The 23467-nt window shown below is 44.6% G+C and overlaps 1 protein-coding gene across 1 annotated transcript in view; it reads left to right on the top strand.

Moving 5' to 3' along the window:
• LOC143733325 (uncharacterized) overlaps positions 1–22464 on the top strand; it is a 42862-nt gene extending 20398 nt beyond the window's left edge. The window contains exons 2-8 of the mRNA XM_077225009.1: positions 8328–8606; positions 12640–12970; positions 19016–19110; positions 19583–19653; positions 19827–19880; positions 21229–21272; positions 21995–22464. Coding sequence (XP_077081124.1) covers positions 8328–8606; positions 12640–12970; positions 19016–19110; positions 19583–19653; positions 19827–19880; positions 21229–21270 — 872 coding nt within the window. The 3' untranslated portion in view covers positions 21271–21272; positions 21995–22464. The remainder of the gene's footprint in view (positions 1–8327; positions 8607–12639; positions 12971–19015; positions 19111–19582; positions 19654–19826; positions 19881–21228; positions 21273–21994) is intronic.
• Positions 22465–23467: the final 1003 nt, after the last annotated feature.

The raw sequence follows: 23467 nt of genomic DNA, 5'->3' as shown, positions 1-23467 counted from the left end.
GTGTCTGGAGAGAGGGATAACGTGTGTGGAGAGAGAGATTGCGTGTCTGGAGAGAGAGATAACGTGTCTGTAGAGAGGGATAACATGTAGAGAGAGATATAACGTGTCTGGAGAGAGGGATAACGTGTCTGGAGAGAGGGATAACGTGTCTGGAGAGAGAGACATCGTGTCTGGAGAGAGTGATATCGTGTCTGGGGAGAGATATAACGTGTCTGGAGAGAGGGATAGCTGGAGAGAGGGATAACGTGTCTGGAGAGAGAGAAAACGTTTCTGGAGAGAGGGATAACGTGTCTGGAGAGAGGGATAGCTGGAGAGAGGGATAACGTGTCTGGAGAGAGAGAAAACGTTTTTGGAGAGAAGGATAATGTGTCCGGAGAGAGGGGTAACGTGTCTGGAGAGAGGGATAACGTGTCTGGAGAGAGAGACAACGTGTCTGGAGAGAGGGATAACGTGTCTGGAGAGAGGGATAATGTGTCTGGAGAGAGAGATAATGTGTCTGGAGAGAGAGATAACGACTGGAGAGAGGGATAGCTGGAGAGAGAGAAAACGTTTTTGGAGAGAGGGATAACGTGTCTGGAGAGAGGGATAGCTGGAGAGAGGGATAACGTGTCTGGAGAGAGAGAAAACGTGTCTGGAGAGAGAGACAACGTGTCTGGAGAGAGGGATAACGTGTCTGGAGAGAGGGATAATGTTTCTCGAGAGAGGGATAACGTGTCTGGAGAGAGAGATAACTTGTCTGGAGAGAGGGATAGCTGGAGAGAGAGAAAACGTTTCTGGAGAGAGGGATAACGTGTCTGGAGAGAGGGATAGCTGGAGAGAAGGATAACGTGTCTGGAGAGAGAGAAAACGTGTCTGGAGAGAAGGATAACGTGTCTGGAGAGAGGGATAACGTTTCTGGAGAGAGGGATAACGTGTCTGGAGAGAGAGATAACGTTTATGGAGCGAAGGATAACGTGTCTGGAGAGAGGGATAACGTGTGTGGATGGAGAGATAACGTTTCTGGAGAGAACGATAACGTGTCTGGAGAGAGGGATAACGTGTCTGGAGACAGAGATTACGTGTCTGGAGAGAGAGATAACGTGTCTGGAGAGAGGGATAACGTGTCTGGAGAGAGATAATGTATCTGGAGAGAGGGATAACATGTCTGGAGAGAGGGATAACGTGTCTGGAGAGAGGGAGAGCGTGTCTGGAGAGGGGGATAACATGACTGGAGAGAGAGATAACGTGTCTGGAGAGAGAGATAACGACTGGAGAGAGGGATACCATGTCTGGAGAGAGGGATAACGTGTCTGGAGAGAGAGATAACGACTGGAGAGAGGGATACCGTGTCTGGAGAGAGGGATAACGTGTCTGGAGAGAGGGATAACGTGTCTGGAGAGAGGGATAACATGTCTGGAGAGAGGGATAACGTGTCTGGAGAGAGAGGTAATGTGTCTGGAGAGAGAGATAACGACTGGAGAGAGGGATAATGTGTCTCGAGAGAGGGATAACGTGTCTGGGGAGAGAGAGATAATGTGTCTGGAGAGAGGGATAATGTGTCTGGAGAGAGAGATAACGACTGGAGAGAGGGATACCGTGTCTGGAGAGAGGGATAACTTGTCTGGAGAGAGGGATAACGTGTCCGGAGAGAGGGATAATGTGTCTGGAGAGAGGGATTACGTGTCTGGAGAAAGGGATAACGGTACTGGAGGCAGAGATAACGTCAATGGAGAGAGAGATAACGACTGGAGTGAGGGATAATGTGTCTGGAGAGAGGGATATGTGTCTGGAGAGAGTGATAACGTGTCTGAAGAGAGGGATAGTGTGTCTGGAGAGAGGGATAACGTGTCTGGAGAGAGAGACAACGTGTATGGAGAGAGGGATAACGTGTCTGGAGAGAGAGATAACGTGTCTGGAGAGAGGGATAGCTGGAGAGAGGGATAACATGTCTGGAGAGAGAGAAAACATTTCTGGAGAGAGAGACAACGTGTCTGGAGAGAGGGATAGCTGGAGAGAGGGATAACGTGTCTGGAGAGAGAGAAAACGTTTCTGGAGAGAAGGATAACGTGTCTGGAGAGAGGGATAGCGTGTCTGGAGAGAGGGATAACGTGTCTGGAGAGAGGGATAACTGGAGAGAGGGATAACGTGTCTGGAGAGAGAGATAACGTTTCTGGAGAGAAGGATAACGTGTCTGGAGAGAGGGATAACGTGTCTGGAGAGAGGGATAACGTGTCTGGAGAGAGAGATTACGTTTCTGGAGGGAGAGATAACGTGTCTGTAGAGAGGGATAACATGTAGAGAGAGAGATAACGTGTCTGGAGAGAGGGATAACGTGTCTGTAGAGAGAGATATTACGTGTCTGGAGAGAGAGATAACGTGTCTGGAGAGAGGGATAACATGTAGAGAGAGATATAACGTGTCTGGAGAGAGGGATAACGTGTCTGGAAAGAGGGATAACAATACAATACAATACAATACATGTTTATTTATAAAGCACAAGTTTAAAGACAACCGAGGTTGACCAAAGTGCTGTACATGCATACAAGAATTTTGCAAATTTACAGACAAGCACCAGTTGTAAAATGGGTATAACACACGAAAGTAAAATCATAAAATAAAGGGTCAGGGTATATTAAACGCTAAAGAAAAAAGATAAGTCTTAAGAGTAGACTTAAAGGTCGATAGTGTTGGGGCAGTTCTGATATGGGCCCGGGAGACCGTTCCATAATTTAGGTCCAATGGCAGAGAAGGCACGATCTCCTCTATTTTTTAATCTAGTCCTCGGCACTTGCAGCAGACCAGAGTCAGCTGATCTGAGTGACCTTGGCTGAGCGTGACGGTGTAAGAGGTCTGACAAATACTGTGGTGCCTCATTATGAACGGATTTAAAAACAAACAGTAGAATTTTAAAATCAATTCTTTATTTGACCGGCAGCCAATGTAGTGAGATCAAGGTCGGTGTGATAGATTCATATTTACGCTTCCCAAAAAGAAGCCGAGCCGCTGCATTTTGAACTAACTGCAAACGCGCAACACAGGCCTGTGAAGCGCCAATATACAGTGAGTTACAATAATCAAGTCGTGATGTAACAAAAGCATGCATGGCCGTTTCGAATTTCTTAAGGGAAAGAAAAGGCTTCACCTTCGACAAAAGACGAAGATGATAAAAACACGACTTGATCACAGTACTTATCTGCTTCTCAAATTTAAGATTGGTATCAAACCAAACACCCAAGTTTCTGGCACACGTGGTACTATAAGGCGACAAGGATGCAAAATCAGGGGCATGTAAATATTGTCCATTTGAACCAAACACAATAAATTCGGTTTTACTCTCATTCAAGCTCAGGAAGTTAGACGTAAGCCAAAGTTTTAGCTCTCCCAGACAATCCGTGATAGGCTGTAAAGCCTGCAGCCATTGCACCCATTGCACAAAGTCAAAGGAATCTATTAGGCTAAGGAAGTCTTTTGAGAGAGGCTTAGAATCACAGCACACATGGATATTGAAGTCCCCAAAAATTAGAATTTGATCATGGCAGGTGACAATTTCAGACAGAAATTCAGCAAATTCGTTAATAAAGTCATTATTTGCATGGGGTGGCCGATATATGATAACAAAAACCACTGGATTTACCAGAGAGAGTTGGCATAGCTGAACTTCAAAACTCCTACGTTTATGAGTTGATAGACAGTGACAGAGATGGTTGTTTTTAAACACTGTAGCTAACCCCCCACCACGACCGGACAATCGGGGGGAATTAAGAAAGTTACAGCCCTGTGGCACAAGTTCAGTAAATGGACTTAAGTCTCCCGGTTTAATCCAGGTTTCGGTAATACATAAGATATCCAGGGTGTGAAGGGTAAAAAAGTCATTTAATATAAAAGTCTTGTTTAACAGAGAGCGTGCGTTGATCAGAGCCACTTTTAGTAGCTTCGTGTCCTCCTGCAGCCGAATTGATCTCTGCAACGGTCGAAGATTAGAGATATTTACTGCACACGCGCGACGAGGAGGAGGAAGGCAGCGCGTATATGTTGAAAGAGTGCCGGGGACCACGGGTCGAAGCCATCGATGCGATGTATCTAGCGGGCGCCAGAGCGCACGCCGTTCTCTGGTCGTAAGCAGAGGAGATAGCCTATCAGCAAACGGTGACCATGCACCAGCACTCAGCGAGTGCGGGTAAACACGCCGCTCGCGAAGCCTCTCAGATGGCGACCACGCAGGAGACCTGAGCCGAGCAGCGGCTCCACCCCGCTTTCCACGTTTTCTCCGACGTTTCCTCTTCCAAGGCAAGTCAGCAGGACGCCAATATTGGTATACTGGAAGGTAAGTTTGAGTAGGCAAAGGAGAGGGACGAGGCAGGTAAATGTCACCTCTAGCAGCTTCAACAATCAGTCGAATGTCCAGAAGTGTTTGACGATCGTACGTCAGCGCCATTTTACAACCAGTAGTTAAAAAAGACAAGCATAAGAACAGTAAGGACATCAAAACTAGAGGATGCGACAGACGGCATGCCAAACACAGCGGCGCCATCATCATCATCATCATCCGTGTCTGGAGAGAGAGACAACGTGTCTGGAGAGAGTGATAACGTGTCTGGAGAGAGATATAACGTGTCTGGAGAGAGATATAACGTGTCTGGAGAGAGGGATAGCTGGAGAGAGGGATAACGTGTCTGGAGAGAGAGAAAACGTTTCTGGAGAGAGGGATAACGTGTCTGGAGAGAGATATAACGTGTCTGGAGAGAGATATAACGTGTCTGGAGAGAGGGATAGCTGGAGAGAGGGATAACGTGTCTGGAGAGAGAGAAAACATTTCTGGAGAGAGGGATAACATGTCTGGAGAGAGGGATAGCTGGAGAGAGGGATAACGTGTCCAGAGAGAGGGGTCACGTGTCTGGAGAGAGGGATAACGTGTCTGGAGAGAGAGACAACGTGTCTGGAGAGAGGGATAACGTGTCTGGAGAGAGGGATAACGTGTCTGGAGAGAGAGATAATGTGTCTGGAGAGAGAGATAACGACTGGAGAGAGGGATAATGTGTCTCGAGAGAGGGATAACGTGTCTGGAGAGAGAGATAACTTGTCTGGAGAGAGGGATAGCTGGAGAGAGAGAAAATGTTTCTGGAGAGAGGGATAACGTGTCTGGAGAGAGAGATAGCTGGAGAGAGGGATAACGTGTCTGGAGAGAGAGAAAACGTGTCTGGAGAGAAGGATAACGTGTCTGGAGAGAGAGATAACGTTTATGGAGCGAAGGATAACGTGTCTGGAGAGAGGGATAACGTGTGTGGAGGGAGAGATAAAGTTTCTGGAGAGAAGGATAACGTGTCTGGAGAGAGGGATAACGTGTCTGGAGACAGAGATTACGTGTCTGGAGAGAGAGATAACGTGTCTGGAGAGAGGGATAACTTGTCTGGAGAGAGATAATGTATCTGGAGAGAGGGATAACATGTCTGGAGAGAGGGATAACGTGTCTGTAGAGAGGGAGAGCGTGTCTGGAGAGGGGGATAACATGACTGGAGAGAGAGATAACGTGTCTGGAGAGAGAGATAACGACTGGAGAGAGGGATACCGTGCCTGGAGAGAGGGATAACGTGTCTGGAGAGAGAGATAACGACTGGAGAGAGGGATACCGTGTCTGGAGAGGGGGATAACGTGTCTGGAGAGAGGGATAACGTGTCTGGAGAGAGGGATAACATGTCTGGAGAGAGGGATAACGTGTCTGGAGAGAGAGATAATGTGTGTGGAGAGAGAGATAACGACTGGAGAGAGGGATAATGTGTCTCGAGAGAGGGATAACGTGTCTGGGGAGAGAGATAACGTGTCTGGAGAGAGAGAGATAAAGTGTCTGAAGAGAGGGATAATGTGTCTGGAGAGAGAGATAACGACTGGAGAGAGGGATACCGTGTCTGGAGAGAGGGATAACGTGTCTGGAGAGAGGGATAACGTGTCTGGAGAGAGGGATAACGTGTCTGGAGAGAGAGATAACGACTGGGGAGAGAGATAACGTGTCTGGAGAGAGGGATAACGTGTCTGGAGAGAGAGATAATGTGTCTGGAGAGAGAGATAACGACTGGAGAGAGGGATAATGTGTCTGGAGAGAGGGATAACGTGTCTGGAGAGAGAGAGATAATGTGTCTGGAGAGAGAGAGATAATGTGTCTGGAGAGAGGGGTAATGTGTCTGGGGAGAGAGATAACGTGTCTGGAGAGAGAGAGATAATGTATCTGGAGAGAGGGATAATATGTCTGGAGAGAGAGATAATGTGTCTGGAGAGAGAGATAACATTTCTGGAGAGAGAGATAACGACTGGAGAGAGGGATAACGTGTCTGGAGAGAGAGATAACGTGTCTGGAGAGAGAGGTATGATTACTCATTGTCGTAATCATACTCTAGATCTAATATTATCACATGGAATCAATGTTCATGATGTTGAAATTCTGCTGCAGAGCGACGACATCTCAGATCATTATCTAGTCTTGTGTAAACTTCATCTAGCCAAGGCTGCAAAGCCAACTCTGTGTTACAAATATGTTAGACCTATTAGTTTCATCATTTCAGCATCCCAGATAGCTTAGAAGAACTCGATATTGCAGCAGAAACTTTTGACTCTCTCTTTTCCAGCACTTTAGACACAGTTGCTCCTTTGCGCTTAAAGAAGATTAAAGAAAATATTCCAACGCCGTGGTACAACGAGCACACTCAGGCCCTGAAGAGAGCAGACAGAAAAATGGAGCGAAACTGGAAGAAAACAAAACTAGAGGTATTTCGCATTTCATGGAAAGAGAGCATGATTGCATACAGAGAGACCTTAAAAATGGGAAACTTTGTGACGGAAACTGCCCACGATGCTCGATGGCACCGCGGATTCCCCACAGCGGCGAGGACTCTTTGACAGCGCATTCTTCCTTCTTCCCGGGTTTCGGCACCAGTGTAGCTCACGGACGACTGCTGGCCACACAAAACACAACATAAAATCAGGCCTGTTCCTCTCTCGATCTCCTCTGCTGTCGCTCCACCTTTGATGCTTCCGCTTCTCCGTGAGAGATGCGAGACTGGTGCGTCGCGCAGGAGTCGCTCATCAGTAATCACGCCACTGGCCTCGCGCCGCTCTCTCTAACGGCCCTCGGCCTAGTCCTGCTCGCCACAGTGGTGTTATCATTGTCCTTGTGTGATATGACAAACACATGTCCGTTCAGATGCTGAAGTCCTGTGGTCATTCATACTCCAGGTGTGTGTGTGTGTGTGTGTGTGTGTGTGTGTGTGTGTGTGTGTGTGTGTGTGTGTGTGTGTGTGTGTGTGTGTGTGTGTGTGTGTGTGTGTGTGTGTGTGTGTGTGTGTGTGTGTGTGTGTGCGTGTGACATTCAGGTTGAGTGGATCGGCACGATCGATCTTGGATATCTTTTGTTTCTCCTTCTGTTAGGATTTTGACAATTCTCTGAAGTTTAATAAGCATATTATCTCTGCGATTGGTTCTACTTTCTGATTGCTTGCTAAAATTAAGCCGTTTCTCTCCGAGAATTCTCTGGAAGTTGCAATCCATGCTTTTATTACAAAAACGCTGGATTATTGCAATTCCATCTACTATGGTAAATATAAGTCTCAAATTTCTTGTTTACAAGTGGTTCAAAATGCAGCTGCACAATTTCTGAAAGAATGTAGAATTGTCACTCCCTTTCTGAAAGATCTACACTGTTTGCTGGTTAATTATAGAATTGAGTTTAAAACCCAGTTACTTGTCTATACATTTTTACATAATCAAACGCTGAACTATCTGTCTAATTTACTTCACCACTATAATCCCTCACTAACGTATGAAGATCAAAACTTCAAATTCCAAGAACTCACTCGATGTGTCGACGCTTCAAGAGAGCTGTTTCTGTGATTTGCTTCCAAACCTCAGTAATTTAGAGCGGCTTCTACTTTATCTGCACTCAACTCTAGTCTTAAAACTTATTGCTTTTCATGGGCTTTTAACACATTTAGTTCTTCTTTTATTTTGTTTCCTTTTATCTGTGATCTTACAATCTTTTTATTTTGTATTGTACAGCACTTTGGTCAGGCTTGTTGCTGTTATTAAACGTGCTGAAGAAATAAACTGAACTCATTATTTTAATTTAGTTCATTTTGAACAAAGAAACTTACATAATGTACCTTTAATATTTTAGGATTTGGAAAAAAACGAAATCTTTATTAAATAAGAAATATTTAAGATTTGGAATTTTTTATCAAAGTGTTATTTTAATGTATGTATTTATTTGAATATGTTGAAATAAATCAAAATAGCATACATAAAAAGTCACAGACTTTTGGATTCATTCAATATTTTAATATGTCATTTTTCTTTTTTGTCAGGTGCTCAAGATGTCACTACGGTCAGGAAAATATCTGTTGAGAGTGGACAGTCTATCATAATTCCTTGTTTATATAAACAGAAATATGGTATTTCACACAAAGACTCTGGGCTCTGGAGTGATCATGTAAAGTCCTCGGATCAGAAATCTCTGTTGATCTCCCGTAAGATCCTGACGGTCCACATGGAGGATGTTCGGGAGTCGGCTCAGTTCTCCTGTCCCGCTCTCATTCCTTCTGGATCTGATCAACGGGAAAACTTCTCCCTGGAGGTCACCCCAGGTCAGACTCACACACACTCACACTCACACACACACACTCTCACTCCTTCACTCACACTCACAGACACACTCTCACACACACACTCTCACACACACACTCTCACACACACACTCACTCACACACACACACACACACACACACACACACACACACACACACACACTCACACACACACACTCACTCCTTCACTCACACTCACAGACACACTCTCACACACACACTCTCACACACACACTCTCACACACACACTCACTCACACACACACACACACACACACACACACACACACACACACACACACACACACACACACACACAAACAGTTGTTGTAAATTGAAAAAGTAATGCTTTACTGATTAATCTGATTACGTAATAGTCAGGGGGCCAATTCTGAAAAGGGCTTCCATTAAGACTTTTGCGCACATGTTTTGGTACAAGCTTTCACCCTAACCCTGTAGTTAGAAGATACCCATAGCTAAGATATTAGGGTGGTTGTCAAGCTGAATTTTTTTTTTTTTTTAGACTTGTACAAGCAATTTTTTGGTTTCCTGCTCAACACAACATCCCAACAATAAATGTTGAATATCTCCACAACCACAAGGACCATATACATAGCATGGTATCAAATGAAAGCCAACACTCGTGGGATGTCTGCTGAAGTATCAGAATGAACATTTATTGTACAATGTAAGAGACAACAGAACTAGAAAATGAAAAGAAAACAATCCCCTAAAGAGAACCAGTTTTCAAAGTGAATATCAGCTTGGAAACATAACATAGAATCCCGAAACCTCTTTCATTCAGTACCCCTATCTATGGGAATGAGTCAAGACAAGTTTAAAGCTTGTACGGAGAAACAGCGCAATGCTGCACAAGTTATAATACTTTAATGTCAAGGCGGAAATGTCGAAATGTAGATGGTGGTCTATGGTGCTATTTGACTGCATTAATGTACCAGGTTGTAACACAAATTATTTTTAATTAACATATCACTATAGTTATTAATTCCATCCTAACATAACTACTCTCTCACTTCTTTAGGGTTAGGGGTTAGTAACTAGTTAGTAGTAATAACTATGTAATAGTCGTATGGTAAAGGTATATTTTCCCCATCAAAGCAGTGGCAGTCAGTTAGGCAGCCAACAGAAGGCACCCAGGGACCATGAGCTCAGTCTGAGTCCTGGTCAGGGACACAAAAGAAGAATTTACTGTTTTGATAATGAATACCTTCCCAATACAAAACATGCTTGCATGCATCCAAGGGCATAGTATAAATCGAATCTACAAAACAGGAAAAACAATATCATGCCAAATAATCGGAAACAATATAGTTGCATATAATGTGGCAAAACTCAATAATAATGATGAACAAACAGTTCTGCTGAGGAGAGATTAGCTGGACTTGGTACTTCATCCTCACAAAAGTTGTGGAGAAGATGAGGGCACTGCTGGAACACTTTCCAAGCCGTCCTTTTTCCTATTCCAGTGAATTGACTGTTAGTGTCACATCCAGTGATGGCATGAAATGCCAACATACCATCCAGAATCTCATTTGACATTTTAATATCATGCACTTTAATGTACCGTGGTTTCTTGGCAGTTCCTGCTTTCATCCAAATTTCTGGGCTCAGCAAGAAGCAACAACAGTACATCTGTGCCTCTGCACTGAATGATGAGCCTCTCATACCCTTTGGTTGTGGTATCAACAGCATGTAGCAATATGCAGGTACCTGCTTCTTCATGTCCAGACCGTAGGTGGGAAACATCAATCCTAGCTGCCGTTGCCACTTTTTCAGCATCATCAAATCCCCCACTTATAAAAATTTCAAGACCATATTGAATGACGTGCCTTTCAAGTTCAACTGAAATGAATTGTGTCAGGTTTGCCTTGTCGTCATCCATTTCAATGGAACTTATCCATTTAGCTGACATCTTTACATCATTACTTACAATGGTGCGAATGTTTTGCTGCGTGGTGCTGCGTTTTGCTCTTATTCCACCCTTTATGGAGTTCTGTAGGTACTGATCAAAGACCAGATCCACTCTGCGCACAGGGGGACTGCGCACAGTTCTTCTTGGAGAAGCCCATCTATGTTAACCTCTCTGCCTCTGTCCATGGATACAATGATGCAACGGAAAATATCCCTGTCAGACTTCACACACTTGTATTTGAGTTTTCCAGGTTTGCTGTCTGTTCTGTAAAGATTTGAGAATGTTTTGAGTTTTCTCTTAGTGAGGCTGTTTGTGAAGTGTGAGGAAGTTTGTGTTCATTGTGCTAATCATTTTTTTTCACCAGCTCAGTTACCATTTGTTTCCCAGACTCTGCAGCATGTGTTAGGTCATTCAGTATATCTTCTGAAGCAACATCACTGGTTGTCAAAGACACCAACTCTTGGAAGGCATGGTATCTCTGGAATTGGTCTACAAGTTGAATGACATCCTCACTATCCCTTCTGAGTCTTGATGGAAGGCAGTCTTTGTGGTTGTCTTCATCATCTTCTCCATCATGTGTCAGTCCAAACAGGGATCTAGTGTCCTGTGCTAAAGATGCAAGTTCAGTGTAGGTGATGGACCAACGGTTTCTAGCGGTCTCATTTCGAGTGATTCCTACCAATCCTCCAGCAACCTTTCCGGGTTTGTTGATGTGCTCAAGGCAAGGATCAAATGGCACCTTGTTGAAGCTGTGTTTGGCCTCTTTGGCTACAAAATCACCATCTAGGAAGCCCTGGTAGACCCGTGGTGCCGTCTGTGCCAGATGTTCCATGTTTGCTATGAATACAGCACCCCATCTTGTGTAGTTAGTGTGACCATATGCAGCAAACCAGGGCATCATGCTCTTGAAGGCCGACATGTAAAGCTTCCAGACACCACATCTCAGTGCCCGTGTGAAGGCCAGGAGAATAGACAAAAGGTCCATGTATTTTTGCCAGAAGGTAATGTTGGTTTGTCTTCATTAGCCTTGTCAAACTCAGCAAGGAGATCTTGAACCTCTCTAAGTTTCAGAACAAGATCTTCATAGCATGCTGCAGCTGCCTCAATTTCTCCACATCGTATGTGTTCGGAGAGTGCGTCTGCCAACTCAAGGCAACTGTTGTCTATTGTGCTATCATTCTCATCCACCCATTGCAGAAAGGTTGGCCACAGTATTCTCCAAAGTGCTTCAAAGGCAAATTTGTGTGCACGGGTTACACGGTTCCATCCCTTTCCCTTCATGATATTTTCAGCTGTGTTCTTTCCCAACACACCACTTTCCTCAAGAATGTCCCTCAGTCCAGAATCACTAGTCTGATTGGTTTCCGAGTGGATCACTACAATGTCCTCTGACATAAGCTGAGGGCTTGGCTATCTAACAAACTGGTTAACACTTTTAGCTAGCAGACTGTAAAATAGGCTGCTGTGCAGCAAATAAATTATAAACATAATATTTCCATTACACATCTGCACAAAACTTAATTTACCTATTAGTAAGTAAGCTAGTAATTATGAACGTAAATTAGCCTAGCTTTCTGTCTGGGAAGTATAGCTAGTTTGAAAACAGTTTAGCTTACCTGTTTATGGCAACATTTGATGGTAGAATCTTGAGGTAAATATTTGTGTAGACAAAAAGAGCAAGTGTGTGATATGTTGTGTGATTGTGTGATTCACTCCTTTATAAAGTTTTGTTCAGACTGTTGACACCTGCTGTGATCAGCTTCTCTGGATCTGGTGCCTCATGCCAAATCACAGCTGTGCTGACACAACAGTGCCCCTTGTGGTGTGGTGTGTTGTGGTGTGATACTCTTGTGGTATTTATTGATTATTATTTTTTAATGATCATGCTTGGACATAAGTTGGAAAAATCCGCTTTTACCACTTTTAAGAATATTGTTAAAATGGACAAAAAAACATTTTCTAAGCTGACAACCTGGCTAGAACACATGTTGAGGGGTTAAATATTAATACTGGATAGGCTGTATGCTTGTACCAAAAAGTGTCCGACAAAGTTTTAATATCAGTTTTGATATTAGATGTGTGATATTACTTGTGTGTCTAGGCCCGTCGAGGCTGTACGTGAAGCGGCAGAGCGAGAGCGCGTCTGAGAGCGGCAGTGTGACCGTCTCCTGCTTTCATCACCGGGACACTGCGGTACAGTGGTGTCGGTTTGCCGGTCGCTGCGTGACGGGGAAGCGGGAGAGTTTAGAGACTTTAGACGGAGCCTCGGTGGAGATCAGACACGATCAGGAACACGTGATGACTGTGATGATGAGCAAACTGAAGATGAAGAACACGGGCTGGTACCTGTGCTCGACACACACGCTGCAGATGCCTGTCCATATCACTGTACATAACCATACAGAAGAGAACCCGCTCGCCGCTCGCAAGAGGTGAACACACACACACACACACAAACACACACACACAAACACACACACGTGCGCACACACACGTGCACACACACACACGTGCACACAGAAAATAAATTTTACCCTGCTAAATATTTCATGATTAAATATAAAAGGAAATATTGATACAAGATGCTCATTTTGCCAAGTTCATACAGAAACTGTTTATCATTTATTTTGGTCATGTTTCTATACTAAACAACTATGGGAAAGTATTGGCAAGTTTATTAAAGATAATATCCAGCAAGATATATCAGTAACCTTTAAAGACATTATTTTTGGATACTTTGACTCTGATCCCGTTAAAAAAAAAGCCTGCTTTGTAACCAATTCAATTTATTTTATTGGGAAATTCTATATCCATAAATGTAAATTCTCCAACAACAAACCAATTTTTATAGTTTTTTTGAAAGAATTTGAAATGTACCTTAACACCATCTCATCCTCAGTAAATAAGAAAGCAATAAAAACACTTTTATTTTGTAATGACTTTAATTTGGTTAGACCTACTCTAAATTTTGTATAGAATATCTTGCCCTCTTGACCCTCATTTCATTTATTTATTTATTTTATTTTATTTTTGTTGTTGTTGTTTTTTTGTTTTAGATAGTTACACACTTGTGTTAAGATGACTCTGTACATATTGTTGTCATATTTTGTACAGATATGTTTGCAATTTTGTAACATAATTGTATGCTAAAAAAACAACAACAAAAAAAACACGTGCACACAGACACACACACACACACACACACACACACACACACACACACACACACACACACACACACACACACGCACACACACACACACACTCACTCACACACACACACACACACATAGATCATCCTTTACTCTCTTCAAACTCATGACTGCATTTCTTCCACTGAATCCGTCATCTAATATTGTCTAATATTGTCTTGAATGTTAAGATTTCAATCATTTAACATGTTCACAGTTCTCTGACATGCACAATATTTATAATGTTTTCTTTAGTGTAGTGTTTTATTTAATCGTTTATTTTAATATTTTAATTTTCAATTATAGGATTGAATTTCTTGAATTATTAGCTTTTCATCAACTCTAAACTAACCCGTGTTTATGAAACCATGCTTTAGTGCAGCATAAAAGTAGATATTGTTAATAATGTCCAAGCTGCTCTTTCTTCATATAATCAATGCAGTTTCAAAATATAAAAATAAATCATATAATAGCTTGTTGCTTATGGTTGCTCTTTGGATACATGATTTTCTCATCATTTTTGTCAATATTTGTCAAAATATCTAGAAATAACATCATATAGTTTTGGAAGGACATGTGGATGAGGAGATCCTCTCAGAATACTCAACTATTAATATTTCTATTTGAATTTGAGAACTTCCAATAGTACATTTGTGGCTTATGTTTTTCTGCAGAAAAATTAGCATTGACTTTATGCCCTTTTCTGTTACGTAAATACACGCAGATGCAAGTAAAAAATGATCTCTTTATTAGCACAAGCACAAGATAGTCCAGAAGCCAAGGGCAGCAGGAGAGCGTGACGCAGGGACCTCGATGGGCTAATCCAGGGTGCCACGTGAAGATAATGGTGTGGTGAATCCCAGAGTGAAGAGTGAAGTATGACGAGGAGAACTCAGCGACAGTACAGGAACAAAGTCCAGCGGCACACCAACTCAGGGCAGATGAAAGAACACACGAGGAACACTGGAACAGGAAACAACATGAGAGAAGGCACCAAACAACGATCTGACAAACACAAGACGAAAGACAAGGCATTAAATAGGCTGACAGATTGAATGCAGCTGGCGCTGATGAGGGAATCAGGTAATCAGCGGTAACGCCCACACAAAACAATCAGCACGCACATACACACACACACACAAGACAAGGAGAAGATCGTGGATTAACCAACCGTGACAGTACCCCTCCTCCTAGGAACGCCTCCTAGCGTTCCCCGACGAACCTACCTGCCGATTGTAATCATCGATAAGGGAGTGATCCAGGATGTCCCTAGCAGGTACCAAACTTCTCTCCTCCGGACCGTAACCTTCCCAGTCACCCAAATACTGGAATCCGCGTCCCCTCCTTCTCGAGTCCAGAATACGGTTTACCGAATAAGTAGGTTCCCCATCTACGAGTCGCAGCGGTGGGGGAACTGGGACCGGCGGATTAATGTGTGAATGAAATACGGGCTTTAATTTAGAGACATGGAAGGCGGGATGAATTCTCCTGCACGCAGGAGGAAGTTTGAGTCGGACTGTCACCGGGCTAATAATCTTGGTGACAGCGAACGGGCCGATAAATTTGGGAGCTAATTTATTGGAAACGGAGCGGAGAGGAATGTTCTTAGTAGAAAGCCACACTTTTTGACCGACGACGTATACGGGAGGCTTCGACCGGTGGCGATCGGCCTTAGCCTTGGTGCGTGCCCCCACCTGGAGCAGAGTCTCACAGGCTCTGGTCCATGTGCGGTGGCACCTCTGGATGAAGGCGTGAGCGGAGAGGACCGCGACTTCGGATTCCAGACTAGGAAGAATCGGTGGCTGGTAACCTAAACTACACTCAAATGGCTATAGGGCCCTGGATGACACAAGTTATGAGCGTACTCAATCATCGAGAGTTGTTGACTCCAGGAGGAAGGATTCTTAGATACCAAACATCGCAACACTCTCTCCAAATTTAAGGGTAATAAAATCTAGCGCAATGTGGGACCCGGGTCTCGAAGGGATAGACAGCGGTTGGACTAACCCATCTGGGGGTCGTTTGGTGGCACAAATCGAGCACGCCAAAACAAAATCACGGATGTTGCGGATAATGGCCACCAGAATCGTTGCTTGACCAAAAAACTGGTACGATTAACCCCTGGATGACAAGCCACGTTAGAACAATGACCCCATTGAATGACGGGAATCAACTCTCTGTTACCAATGTCATAGTTACTCTCGGCGGGAGATAGATGGTGTGAAAGAAACGCGCATGGATGCATCTTGTCATCTGTGAGAGAACATTGGGAAAGAACTGCGCCTACCCCCACCTCTGATGCGTCGACCTCCACCACGAACTGACGTGAAGGATCAGGAGCTATCAAGGTGGGGGCCGAAACGAAGCGACTTTTCAGTTTGGCGAATACAGCCTCAGCTGTATCGGACCAACTGAACGCAGTTCTGGGGGAGGTCAAGGCAGTCAGAGGAGCGGCTAGTTGGCTGAAATTGCGAATGAAACGGCTATAGAAATTGGCGAAACCCAGAAACCTCTGTAGGGCCTTACGGGAATCTGGACTTGGCCAATCAACCACAGCCTTAACCTTGTCAGGATCCATACGTATTCCCTCAGACTAGACAATGTATCCTAGAAAATAAACAGACTGTGCATGAAAATCGCATTTCTCCGCCTTGACAAAAAGCCCATTCTCTAGCAACCTCTGACGTACTCGTCGGACGTGCTGCGCGTGTTCCTGGAGAGAAGATGAGAAAATCAATATGTCATCCAGGTAGACATATATGAATTGGTTGACCATATCTCGCAGCACGTCGTTGACGAGTGCCTGGAAAACCGCTGGGGAGTTGGACAGCCCAAATGGCATAACCAAATATTCAAAGTGCCCCCTGGGGGTGTTAAAAGCGGTTTTCCATTCATCCCCCTTCCTGATGCGAACCAAATGATAAGCATTGCGTGAATCCAATTTCGTGAAGACTGATGCTCCCTACTACCTCTCGAAGGCTGAAGACATCAATGGTAAAGGATAAGTATTCTTTACCGTGATGTTGTTCAGCTCTCGGTAATCAATACAAGGTCACAGAGAACCATCCTTCTTCCCCACAAAAAAGAACCCCACCCCCGCTGGAGAAGAGGAAGGTCGAATGAACCCAGTTGCCAGAGAATCAGAAATATATTTCTCCATGGCCTCCCTCTCAGAAACAGAAAGAGAGTAAAGTTTGCCCTTAGGCGGAGACTTACCTGGCAGTAAATCTATAGCACAGTCATAGGGACGATGCGGAGGGAGAGAAGCAGCACGGGACTTACTGAACACCTCCTCCAGGTCGAGGTACTCTGTGGGCACGTTTGATAAATCCGCTGCCTTCTCCTGAAACACAGAACCAGACACAGAAAAACAAGCAATTACAAGACAGGACTGATGACAGCGTTCACTCCATGTGGAGATGGAGTTCAAGCCCCAATCCACCCTTGGGTTGTCATGAACCAGCCAGGGGTGACCTAAAACTATGGTGCTAACGGGGAGTCCATAAGGAGAAATGGGATGATCTCTGTGTGGTTTCCAGACGTGATGAGGGTTATGGGGTTGGCGGTAAGGGATATGTTGGGGAGTTCCTGTCCATTGAGAGCATTAACAGAGATATGACGGGTAAGTGGTGTAATGGGGAGCTGAAGTTTCTGAGCGAAGTGAATGTCCATAAAATTACCTTCAGCCACGGAGTCCAACAGTGCTTGACATGTGTGTGTGTGGTTAGCCCATCTCAGTCTTACTGGAAAGAGAGTGGATGGTGAGGACTTTTCGGCGGAGATCCCACCCGATAGTAGTCTCTTCATTACTACCGGGCTTGCTCTTTTACCGGGCAGGAGTGTATGAAATGGCCCGTCCCTCCACAGTACAGGCAAAGTCCTCGGGATCGCCGCCTCTCTATCTCCTCCCGGGAAAGCCGAGCTCTCCCAACCTGCAATGGGCTCGTGATCGACGACGGGACCGACCGTGTCTCTCTCGCCGGTCCATCAACCCTCAGCGCCCCAGAGTCTGTGGTTAGGACGAGTATAACGATCCAGGCGGTTAAGACGAGTATCCACCCTCAGGGCTAGGTCGATCAGTCCATCGAGTCTCTGGGGAAGATCCAAAACAAAAATCTCACGTTGGACACGGTTGGCCAGCCCATGCAGGAATAGGTCCCAATGCGCCTCCTCGTTCCAGTTGCACTCCGCTGCCAGCGTGCGGAACTCGATGGAGTAATCAGCGACTGAACGATCACCCTGTCTCAGATCCGCGAGGAGCCTGGCAGCGTCCTTTCCCGCCACCGCGCGGTCAAAACCCCTCCTCATCTCTGCGGAGAGTGCCTGGAACGAGACGCAGCATTGGTCTCGGTTCTCCCACTCCACCGTTCGCCATAAAGACGCTCGACCCGTGAGAAGGGTGAGTACAAACGCCACCTTCGCTTCCTCCTTTTCAAAGGTCCTGGGCTGTAGGGAGAAGTGCATTGAACACCTTGTAAGAAAGGCTCTGCAAAAGTTCGACTCACCAGCGTAGCTCTCTGGGACCGGTAGGCGTGGCTCAGGTCGGCTGTTCGTCTCCGGCGGTGTGGGGGGAACTGGCGGTGTGGGTGGCGCAGTGGGATTTCTCAGGAGTCGGAACTGGTGGGTGAGCTCGGACACCAAGATACTCTCCTGCTGTTGATCCATCCGGTTGATACTATGGTTAATGAACTCAGTCAGAGAGGCGGAACTTGCTGCATCCATAATGTTGGTCAGATCGTTCTGTTACGTAAATACACGCGGATGCAAGTTGCAAGTAAAAAATGATCTCTTTATTAGCACAAGCACAAGATAGTCCAGAAACCAAGGGCAGCAGGAGAGAGTGACGCAGGGACCTCGATGGGCTAATCCAGGGTGCCACGTGAAGATAATGGTGTGGTGAATCCCAGAGTGAAGAGTGAAGTATGACGAGGAGAACTCAGCGACAGTACAGGAACAAAGTCCAGCGGCACACCAACTCAGGGCAGATGAAAGAACACACGAGGAACACTGGAACAGGAAACAACATGAGAGAAGGCACCAAACAACGATCTGACAAACACAAGACGAAAGACAAGGCATTAAATAGGCTGACAGATTGAATGCAGCTGGCGCTGATGAGGGAATCAGGTAATCAGCGGTAACGCCCACACAAAACAATTAGCACGCACATACACACACACACACACAAGACAAGGAGAAGATCGTGGATTAACCAACCTGACGTTTTCATGTATGTATGCAGTTATTCACAAGCTGAAATATTGTCTTTATTCTGTTGCATTGTAGGACGGCTATTTTCTTTCTGTTGCCTGTGATTTTGGAGATTCTCCTGATCATGATCATTTACTCAGCACTGAAACTGCTGACATTGTTCAAAGAAAGTAAGTTTTTCTGTGAATAAATACATAAGCTCAAGGTTCTCTCAAAGTTACTCTCCCAGTAACGTTAATGAAACATTATTAGGACTTTAATAATGTTCTAAATAACATTATTTATATTTCCTTTATGGAACTTTTTTTCCTGAAATATTTTAGTTTAGTTAATATTTTACATCAATCTAATGTTTTGTAAATGTTACTTGTTTCAGAACGTTCAGAGAACATTCAAAAGTAACGTTCCATAATGTTTGAAGAATGAAACAATGTAATGTTCCTTTAATGTTCACATATCCAAGAATTTCTTTTTTTTAAACCACTTAAAACGCTGAATGTTTTTGTAGGTTCAGAGAAATAATGTTTTCATAACTTTGTAAATTTGTTCTTAAATAATTTTTTTTGTTGTCTGGCAAACCATAATGGACATGTCTTATAGGTTTAAAACTACAACTGTTTTAAATTGCACCTGTTCTTTCAGGATTGTTGAAGCCTGTGGATCCCGCGGAGGAGGGCCAGTACGTGATGATGCGCCGCAAACAATCCTCACATGTGAGTTCATCATCATCATCATCATCATCATCATCATCATCATCATCATCAGTGCTTCTGTCTGCAGCACACAGGGATTCAGCATTAGTTCCGGAATCCTCTTTGGGAAAAACTTTTCAAAGGAACAACAGAAAACATGAATCTAATGAATGTCTGTTTCTGTGTTCCTCCAGTGTGTCTGTGAGGAAGCGTATGAGGTCATGGCTGAACTCCCAGCCAACACTGAGGTACACCTGTTATACTAAAGTAGAACACCACTGAAATACCTCAGTGCGTGCGTGTGTGTGCCTGCGTGTGTGTGCGTGTGTGCGTGCGCGTGCGTGCGTGTGTGTGCGTGCGTGTGCGTGTGTGTGTGTGCGTGTGTGTGCGTGCGTGCCTGCGTGCCTGCGTGTGTGTGCGTGTGTGCGTGCGCGTGCGTGCGTGTGTGTGCGTGCGTGTGCGTGTGTGCGTGTGTGTGCGTGCGTGCCTGCGTGCCTGCGTGTGTGTGCGTGTGTGCGTGCGCGTGCGTGCGTGTCTGTGCGTGTGTGTGTGCGTGTGTTTGCGTGCGTGCGTGTGTGCGTGCGTGTGTGTGCGTGCGTATGTGTGCGTGCGTGTGTGTGTGTGCGCGTGTGCGTGTGTGTGCGTGCGTGTGCGTGTGTGTGTGTGCGTGTGTGTGCGTGCGTGCCTGCGTGTGTGCGTGTGTGCGTGCGCGTGCGTGCGTGCGTGCGTGTGTGTGCGTGCGTGTGTGCCGTGCGTGTGTTTGCGTGTGTGCGTGTGTGCGTGCGCGTGCGTGCGTGTGTGTGCGTGTGTTTGCGTGCGTGCGTGTGTGCGTGTGCGTGCGTGTGCGTGTGTGTGTGCGTGTGCGTGTGTGTGCGTGTGTGCGTGCGCGTGCGTGCGTGCGTGTGTGTGCGTGTGTGTGCGTGTGTTTGCGTGCGTGCGTGTGTGCGTGTGCGTGTGTTTGCGTGCGTGTGTGCGTGTGCGCGTGCGTGCGTGTGTGTGCGTGTGTTTGCGTGCGTGCGTGTGTGCGTGCGTGTGTGCGTGCGTATGTGTGCGTGCGTGTGTGCGTGTGTTTGCGTGCGTGCGTGTGTGCGTGTGCGTGTGTTTGCGTGCGTGCGTGTGTGCGTGTGCGCGTGCGTGCGTGTGTGTGCGTGTGTTTGCGTGCGTGCGTGTGTGCGTGTGCGCGTGCGTGCGTGTGTGTGCGTGTGTTTGCGTGCGTGCGTGTGTGCGTGCGTGTGTGCGTGCGTATGTGTGCGTGCGTGTGTGCGTGTGTGTGCGTGTGTGTGTGCGTGTGTTTGCGTGCGTGCGTGTGTGCGTGCGTGTGTGCGTGCGTATGTGTGCGTGCGTGTGTGTGTTAGCGCATATGAGTTACAGCTACCTGCTTCTGGTCATAAATCCATTGGCCCAACTTTGGTCAAAAAAAGTGATTTATCAAATATGGTAAATACTTATAATATAATATATTTTCTGCATGTATATCTGTGTCATTTTTGTATTGGAAAGTAAAAGAAAAAATGCTTTAAAATGTAAATACTTTAAAACACTTATAAAATTGTTAATCTGATCTTTTAAATGACGGAGTCTGTTTTTGCCTTCTAGCCCCAGAGAGAGTCAGATTATGTGAACACCAGGGAGACGTGAATGTGAGTCTGTGTCTGTTTATTAATATCTTCTATTGGTCAATAAATCAGTAGTTTCAGCATGAAAATATTTTCCATTTATTCAAAGCTGTATTCATTAAACAAAATCCCCTGATCTTGGAAATTATTATGTAGAAAGTGAGGGAACTTCTGTTCAAAAGTTTGGGTTCGGTCAGATGTTTTAATGTTTCTGAAAGTCTCTTCTGCTCACCAAAGCTGCATTTATTTGATCAGAAATACAGTATAAACAGTGAAATATTATTATAATGTAAATCATCTGTTTTCTATGTGAATATATAATAAAGTGTAATTTATTCCTGTGATCAAAGCTGAATTTTCAGCATCATTACTCCAGTCTTCAGTGTCACATGATCCTTCAGAAATCAGTATAATATGATGATTTGATGCTCAAGAAACATTTATGATTATTATCAGTGTCATATTTCTGTGGAAACTGCGATACATTTTATTATTTCAGGATTCTCTGATGAACAGAGAGTTCAAGAGTTGTTACATTATAAATGTTTTTACTGTCACTTTTGATTAATCTAATTTGTCCTTGATGAATAAAACGTATATTTCTTTAAAAAAAGATCACTTCGAATAGAAGTGCACACAAAATGAAAAGTATAACAGCAATAATCTGATGTGATACATGATTGCTGTAGTTAGGATCAGAATGACTTTTCAGATTGTGTGTCTTGATTTGTGTTTTATCTCATTAGGCAAAATTAGGAACGGAAGAATCCACTGACTGACCGAAGTCTTCCCAGAAACCTCAACCAGCCGGAGCCTGCATTAACACACCATATATTACTGTATATTACTGTATATTACTGTATATTACTGTATCACTGCTGTAATGACAGGCTCCATCCTCAAGGGGGCCTCCGAGACATCAACATTATTCATCATCAGTGTGTGTGTGTGTGTGTGTGTGTGTGTGTGTGTGTGTGTGTGTGTGTGTGTGTGTGTGTGTGTGTGTGTGTGTGTGTGTGTGTGTGTGTGTGTGTGTGTGTGTGTGTGTGTGTGTGTGTTTTTGTGATTTTTGAGGACACAAATGTGTATAATGACATGGGTATTACACTGGTATTACAACTTGAACGTGATTTATGAGGACATTTCATGAGTTCTCATATTTCAAATGGATTTAAAAACATACTAAGCAGTGTTTTATTAAAAATGTAAAAATGCAGAATGTCTCCTGTGATGGGTAGGTTTAGGGATAGGGCAGTGTGTGTGTGTGTGTGTGTGTGTGTGTGTGTGTGTGTGTGTGTGTGTGTGTGTGTGTGTGTGTGTGTGTGTGTGTGTGTGTGTGTGTGTGTGTGTGTGTGTGTGTGTGTGATGGGTAGGTTTAGGGATAGGGGCAGTGTGTGTGTGTGTGTGTGTGTGTGTGTGTGTGTGTGTGTGTGTGTGTGTGTGTGTGTGTGTGATGGGTAGGTTTAGGGATGGGGCAGTGTGTGTGTGTGTGTGTGTGTGTGTGTGTGTGTGTGTGTGTGTGTGTGTGTGTGTGTGTGTGTGTGTGTGTGTGTGTGTGATGGGTAGGTTTAGGGACAGGGGCAGTGTGTGTGTGTGTGTGTGTGTGTGTGTGATGGGTAGGTTTAGGGATAGGGGCAGTGTGTGTGTGTGTGTGTGTGTGTGTGTGTGTGTGTGTGTGTGTGTGTGTGTGTGTGTGTGTGTGTGTGTGTGTGTGTGTGTGTGTGTGTGTGTGTGTGTGTGTGTGTGTGTGTGTGTGTGTGTCTTTTTAATAGGTGCTTCAACATGACTACCATAACTCTGTTTCTAACAGTATTTTCAAAGTTTATAAATAGTGCAATTTTATGGAAGGCCATTTTTGCCACATAAGAAAAACACATGCTTTTCTAAATCATAGCTATAAGATAAAAATCGAAATGATGACATACTAAGTCATATTTTTTAGATTAAAAGCCAAAATGATGACACACTCTATGACAACTCTCTAGAGCCCAGACCTCAGTGTTTTTCACTGAGTCTCGAGTTTTTACTGATGATAAAGGAAGACTTTTCTCTTGCTTTCTGTTTCAGTCTCAGTACAAGTGTAGTTCCCCACGCTGCTCAATCGTGGTTAGATGCTGATAACCAACGGAAGATATAACTTCAACCTTTATGTCATTAAATTGATTTTTAATCCCATAATTCTGACTTTTCATACCATGCATTACCAAAGCATGATTTTC

The sequence above is a fragment of the Siphateles boraxobius genome, unplaced genomic scaffold (genome assembly GCF_051911475.1).
Source record: "Siphateles boraxobius isolate OS27281-9 unplaced genomic scaffold, OSU_SipBor_1 97, whole genome shotgun sequence".
NCBI lineage: Eukaryota > Metazoa > Chordata > Actinopteri > Cypriniformes > Leuciscidae > Siphateles > Siphateles boraxobius.
Note: the sequence above shows the minus strand (reverse complement) of the source record. Positions and strands in the feature narration are given on the sequence as shown.